The sequence below is a fragment of the Tachysurus fulvidraco genome, chromosome 6 (genome assembly GCF_022655615.1).
Source record: "Tachysurus fulvidraco isolate hzauxx_2018 chromosome 6, HZAU_PFXX_2.0, whole genome shotgun sequence".
Taxonomy (NCBI): Eukaryota; Metazoa; Chordata; class Actinopteri; order Siluriformes; family Bagridae; genus Tachysurus; species Tachysurus fulvidraco.
In genome coordinates this window covers 4,157,608-4,164,006 of record NC_062523.1, presented here as the reverse complement: position 1 = coordinate 4,164,006, position 6,399 = coordinate 4,157,608, and the positions used below count along the sequence as shown (strand labels likewise).

At 36.3% G+C, this 6,399-nt stretch overlaps 1 protein-coding gene across 2 annotated transcripts in view; it reads right to left on the bottom strand.

Moving 5' to 3' along the window:
• The window catches only part of nemp2 (nuclear envelope integral membrane protein 2), a 9,565-nt gene extending 6,761 nt beyond the window's left edge, over positions 1 to 2,804 (bottom strand). The window contains exons 1-4 of one of the 2 annotated variants that reach the window (XM_027175305.2): positions 2,579 to 2,804; positions 1,274 to 1,380; positions 524 to 755; positions 1 to 66 (exon numbers count right to left, since the gene is read on the bottom strand). The exon at positions 1 to 66 is cut by the window's left edge and continues 7 nt beyond it. In XM_027175305.2, the coding sequence (XP_027031106.2) occupies positions 1 to 66; positions 524 to 755; positions 1,274 to 1,380; positions 2,579 to 2,669 (496 nt within the window). In that variant the 5' untranslated portion in view covers positions 2,670 to 2,804. Of the gene's footprint in view, positions 67 to 523; positions 756 to 1,193; positions 1,219 to 1,273; positions 1,381 to 2,578 lie in introns of those variants that run through there. The other variant, XM_047814928.1, reaches the window with a different exon arrangement.
• Between the last annotated feature and the right edge of the window lie 3,595 nt (positions 2,805 to 6,399).

Here is a 6,399-nt window from a genome sequence, read left to right as displayed (position 1 = left end):
CGGCTCCAGCGAAGAAGAAGAGCGCGAGTCCGGAGACGAAGAGGAAAAAACGCATCCTGTTAAACCCTGAAATGTAAAGCACACAAATTCAAACTCCATCAGAGTTACAGGAGCAGGAACACGTGGTGTGTTGGAACGAGCGGCACACTGACAGGACTTTGTACCGAGAGCAAAGCTCATTCTGAGTTTAACGCTGAACATATACACAAATTTAAGTCGTTGCTATAGTAACGTAAAGCAAAGAACAAATGAAATTCCTTAACCATCCTCAAAGCTTGACACCGATGTGGTATCATAATATTTGGTTACAAAGAGCAGAAACAAGGAACGTTATTGAATATTCATAACAACGTTTACATATTGATCGTATATCGAGAAGAATTCATTCTCCAACATTAAGGTGAGTTTCAACATTTAAATGATTCCTTCCCGTATTCACAAAGCTCCGCCCCCAGTAACTACAGTGAGAGGTGCTGTTATAGGAAAATATGACCTCTGAGCGAGAGGTCTGTGTGGTGCTCACTGTGTTTGGAGACATGGAGTGTGTACTCAGCGCTGGCTCTGGGAGCATTGGTCATGAAGAACACCTCCTCCTCGATGAGAGGGACGTCCACCATTTTCTCCTTCTGAACCCTTGAGGGCCAGTAGTGCTCCATCAGGCATGCTGTGAGCTGTAGAAGGTTATCAGCACTGTGGCAGGTTCTATGTTCCATGGGGTACACGATCATGACGTCCTCCTTGCTCACCACGTGGACCTGCAACACACAAGAATCGAATGAATCTTTGTCTTCATTGACAAATACATTTAATGACTGTGAAGCACCTCAGGCATAAACTCCTCTGACTGCTACAAAGCGCTAGAAGTTAAATGCACGTCACCATAACATCGATTACGTATTGTGCGTATCTGATCCATTGCTATAGAAACTGCAGCATAGAATGAAAGATCTGACCAATCAGAATCCTCGAAGCTCGACGCCACATCACGATACTTAATTACAAGGAAAGCTCAAACACTAAAAAAGTGGAATTGTGTTATTGAATCTTCGTAACAAACTCCACATGGGGTTGAGAGTGACTTTCGTGTCTGTTAAGTGCTCTGTGAAAAAGCCACACACTCAGCTGTGTTATGACTCGTACAGGAAGTGAAATTCAATCATGGTGCAACAAAACTCTTCATCCTACAGACTCACGTGTACACGCTAGCTTGAGCTTCGGCGTTAGTGTTATTTCAGCACAGCAGGTTGGGTGGGTTGACCCGTAAGGCTCGTACCTGGAAGGTGGACCAGTAGTCTTTCCATTTGATTGCTGGATTGGTGTAGCAGAAGCACCGACCACCATAGTAGATGGAGGGGACATCTGGCTTCACATAGGTGCAATCTGGAGATGAGAGGACGGGTTAAAATGTTTAACGTTATCGACACGTCACCACCAGACCTCTGGGATCATGTGATTAGAGGATAAAACTGTGTGTCATTATGTCTTTCTAATAAATACACCTGTCGATTACGGTCACACTAGCCAAGTGTGTGTGTGTCTGTGAGATATCTAAATAATTTTGAGAAGTTTGGAGAATTTTTCCAAATAGTAAATTAGAAGATCTTGATTTAAAAGATCTTTCAGAAACACAATTACTTTAATTTATTGATTTATATTATGGATGTAATTTAATTCCTTATCATACCTGATCGCTCATTTCTTCCTCCCAGCTCGGGGTACTTTACCCATTATGGAGCTTTGTGGGTGTCACCATTTATGCTACAATTATGCAAACATTTACACTTAGACTAAAAATAATAATAATAATTGATAAAGATGGCCAGTGTTCTCAAAATCATTCTACATTAATTCTCATAGACAACAGACTGAAAAACCTTTGTATGTATAAATAAATTAGTACCGAAACACGATATTCGTTTTCCCTGAAACTTCCTGAATAAAATTACATGTAAATCTTTTATGCAAGGTTTAATGTCTCCTATTGATTTAACTCACTTCACTTTTTTTAATCACGTGGGTTTCTATTATATATAGAAAATCCTCAATCTTTATGGTAGAAATGCATTTTATTATAATTAATTTTTTTCTGTAAAAAGTGCTCCAAACACATTAATATTTTACATTTATTTATCCTTAATTAGTTATTGACTTATTTATTGATTAGCATATTTAATAATATAAAACATACAATAAATACTTACTAAAGTGTTTTAATTAAATTCTGTACATTTAATTAACGTTTTATAATTTTTTTAATTGAAAGAAAAATGTAATGTCTCTCTCTCTTTTTTTAAAGAAATTTTATTTGCCTTATTTGTTCATATATTTAGCACCAATTAAATACTGATGTTATACATCTTTATATGTATATAACATTGTATGTAGCTTGCTAGCTAATCATGTATTGCATTCATAGCCCCCTAACTATGATAAATAAATAATAAATAAGAGCCCAATTCTGAGTGAGCATTGTGGCAAAATATTTAGATAACTGAGATAATAGCGATTTATTTTTTAGACTAAAGCCCATTTACAGTGTTAGGAAACACTTAGCCGTTAGCTCGCTAAGCTAAGTTACCTGCATATGAATATCTTCTGTTTCCTTCAGCGAGTGAGATGAAAATAACGATTAAACCCACAGCACATATCCTGCTAACAACCTTTTTCATAATGTTTAACGTGTTAGTTAGTTAACAAAGCCGCAAAGTTTTAACCCAGTATGTGTTAAGCAGCTAAGCTAAGCTAGGCTAACTCAGCTAGCAGATATTTTACTTTCAAATTCCGTGCACTACGTTAAGGCGTAACTAATAGAACCAGAGCGAAATCGTCTCGCAAAAATGTTTCGGTTTTACATTCTGTCAACTTGTTAAACCTCTCAGCAAACACGTTCCTCGGATAATAACTATTAACAGTTCGATTTTACGACATATTCGCTTAAAAAGTATCATATTTTTGCAATAAAAATATTTAGATCGATTAGTTTGGTCTGATAGAGGTGTGTAAACAATTGTGGTCACAAAAGAGTTTATAAATAAATAAATAAACAAACAAACAAATGAATGAATTAAACAAACAAACCTCCACTTTCGGGTGCTATGAAAGACAACACAAAGGTCACAGAGGTGGGAAATAAATCTACAATTACATTAAACACATACGTATATAACTCAAATTCTCTATTTACACACAGTTTAAACCTCTTAACACCCCTTACTGTTAATGTGGTGAAATCTAGGATATATATATATAAATTGCCGTTTTAATTAATTTTACTCCCCTCCACCTGGAGAGTTAATAATAATAATAATAATAATAATAATAATAATAATAATGACAACAACAATAATAATAATAATAATAATAATAATAATAATAATAATAATAATTGTTTAGTTAAGTGTATATCTTGTATAATAAACTCAGCTATGTGATGAGAGTCCAGTGGGTGGCAGTAGCCTGGTGGGGAACCCCAGAATAGACCTAGGAGAAGAGATAGAAAGAAGAACAGATAGCAGAGTGTGAAGTTTTGAGAGACTATCAGTATTGTATTGTGTTGTACAGAGATATAGCTGGACCAGTGCTGGCTGAACAAAAGAACACAATTCAATCACACGCGCTTTAATGTCCAGGTGTGTTACATTGATGATGAAACTTCTTTTGTTTTTCTTCTTCTCCTTCTTCTTCTTCTTCTTCTTCTTCTTCTTCTTCTTCACATCAAGGATTTGTTTTTTTTGGTGAGCAACTTTGAAAGAAGTGCTTCTTAGCACAAGAAAAGCTCAAACTGACTCTGAAAAATAATAAAAACAATGTCATTGTAAATGTCTGTGATCCTGATGGTCCATTGTCTAGCAGAGAGTCAGGAAGGTCTGGTTTCTGGAGGATATCAGAAGGAACCAACCATGGGGTGGTGTCATGCAGCAAGACCCAATGAACTGCTAATGTTCCCATCCTGACCTTGATTATTTTGTTGTAACGTCAAGTTCTGAAGTGTTTTATTTCTTTCTTATCTCCGCTGTGATTTACCAGTGATAATTTTTTTTTTTTACTTATTAAACATTACTTTTTTATCCCTTTACATCTAATATTGTTCATTAAATGCATTTGTTCGTTCGTTGATTTATTTGTTGTGTATTTGAAAATGAAACAGAGTCCCAGTTATTTAGCAAAACTCGATTCTTTTTCTTTAACAGCACCAATTACATTTTTTTTAATTAATTAATTTTTAAACAAATCACACTTTGTAATCGATTGAACGCTAAATGTTTGCAGCGCAAAAGATTTGTTACAAACTCTTCAGGCTTGAAGATGTTCCAGCTTTACCTCTGACACTGGAAACTCCTTCTGTTTCACAGGTTTTTTGTTTTGCTTTTGTTACGTAGCATTATATAAAAAAAAATTCTCTTTCTTATCAGTCGCACATGATGTAGCTTCTTATTTTTCTGAACGATCCGAATCCAGAATTCAACAGCAGTGTGATATAACAAACTAATAAATCTTTCTTTCTTGTCAAAAAATGATCTGAATTTTCTTAAACTGTAAATGAAAGTGTTCAGCCACAGTCTGTTGTTCTTTCCATCATCCTGTCTACTGTGAAAGCTCTGTAAAAGATTTCCAGACAAAGTCTTTCTTTGTCGATATGAGAGCGTTATAATCAATGCTCCGGAAATGGAAAAGTCCCCCATTGTTTTTTTTTTGTCCTGCTTGCTGCAGTGAAACATCAAAGAAAGAGCTTTATATGCAATATTTTTTATCTCTACATGAAACCATGATGAATCTCTGTCTCTCTCTCTCTCTCTCTCTCTGTCTCTCTCTCTCTCTCTCTCTCTCTCTCTCTCTCTCTCTCTCTCTCTTTCTCTTTTTCTCTTTCTCATATCCTAAACACAGTGTCAGGCTGTGGGGAAAATGTAAAACCAAATTTAAAAAAAAAAAAACCTTTGCAAAGACCAGATGAAAATGTCATCTCAGTGCAGCACTCAGCCTTTGAAATAGAAGGGGGATTTTTGTGGTGGGCGTATGCACAGCAGGCGCCTGCTTTCTCATTTCTCTAGGATGCTGAGACGACAGTGGCTTTTCCTGACAGGTACACCCACGCCAGGCCGAGGCCTACAGTCGCAGCTGCACTCTCTTTACACACACACCTCGCACTGCTGCACATATCGCTGTTTCACTTTGAAACAATTCAGCTTTAACGTTTCAGCGGTTTCATGTTCATATTCACCCTCGATCTTAATTTTCTAGCCACAAGCTAAATTTCTGATATTTTGCAGCATACAGTATAACCATAACGGTCTTTAACACAGACTTTAGCGAAATGTCAGTGATATTGTTTGTCTGAGGTCCACACTGAAAAACATGCTTTCATGTAGGGGTGTAAACCTCAGAGGAACCTCAGTGAAATCTCAGGAATCTTCCACAACATTCAATACAGCATGATGTGATATGATACAATGTGGTACACCTTATAATACGTTATTTACGTTTATATTTACAGCATTTGCTGTAAATACGCTTTAAATTTGGAAGAAGCTCTTTTCCAGTGTGCTTTACAAATGTGCTTTGAAATCTCTATAAATGAATCTTGTTCAATTCAATTTAATTCAATTTTTTTGTACATAAGAACATAAGAATTATAGTAGAAAAAAGTTTCAGATTAGTATTAGACCTATATTTAAATGTGACTGAGGTGACTGTGGTGAGGAAAAACTCCCTTAGATGGAAGAGGAAGAAACCTTGAGAGAAACCAGGCTCAAAAGTGAACCTCATCCTCCTTTGGGTGACACCGGAGGGTGTGATTATAAATTTACAGTCTGACAAATGTTGTATTGTTTAGGAGGTTGTTTTCCTCAAAGACCACATGGAGTTGGCATCTCCTCTTAGTATGTCTGAATACTTCATGAAGCAGAGTCCAACTGGAGCTGGTAGATCTCTAGATGCCTCAGAATCCTCACATGGTTGGCCTCATCTCAGTGAAGGTCCAAAATCTTCATGACACGATACACAACTGACGCTGGTACAATTTCTGTATGCCTCGGGATGGGTAGAAAGAGAGAAGCAGTGGAGAGGAATTAGCATACTGTAGCTGCTGTTCATAATATTATCAAGCACTAGCTAGTAATCTGCATGTAGTTAGATGTATTAGAGCACAATATTATGGGATGTAATATTGACTAAAGTGATATGTCTGTAATCTACATTTAAACTGGAAAGTGTAAAGAGCATTTCAAATGATTTGCATATTGCCGTATTGGAACTGACATGAGTCACTTAATTTGCTGTTTCCAAACCAAAATTATGGTGTAGATCAAAAAAATATAATGTATTGATGTCACACCATCTGAAGTGTGAACAGGCTTATAGTGAGTAAGGCAAAAGAGAAAGGAAAGACTTATAAAGAGTACA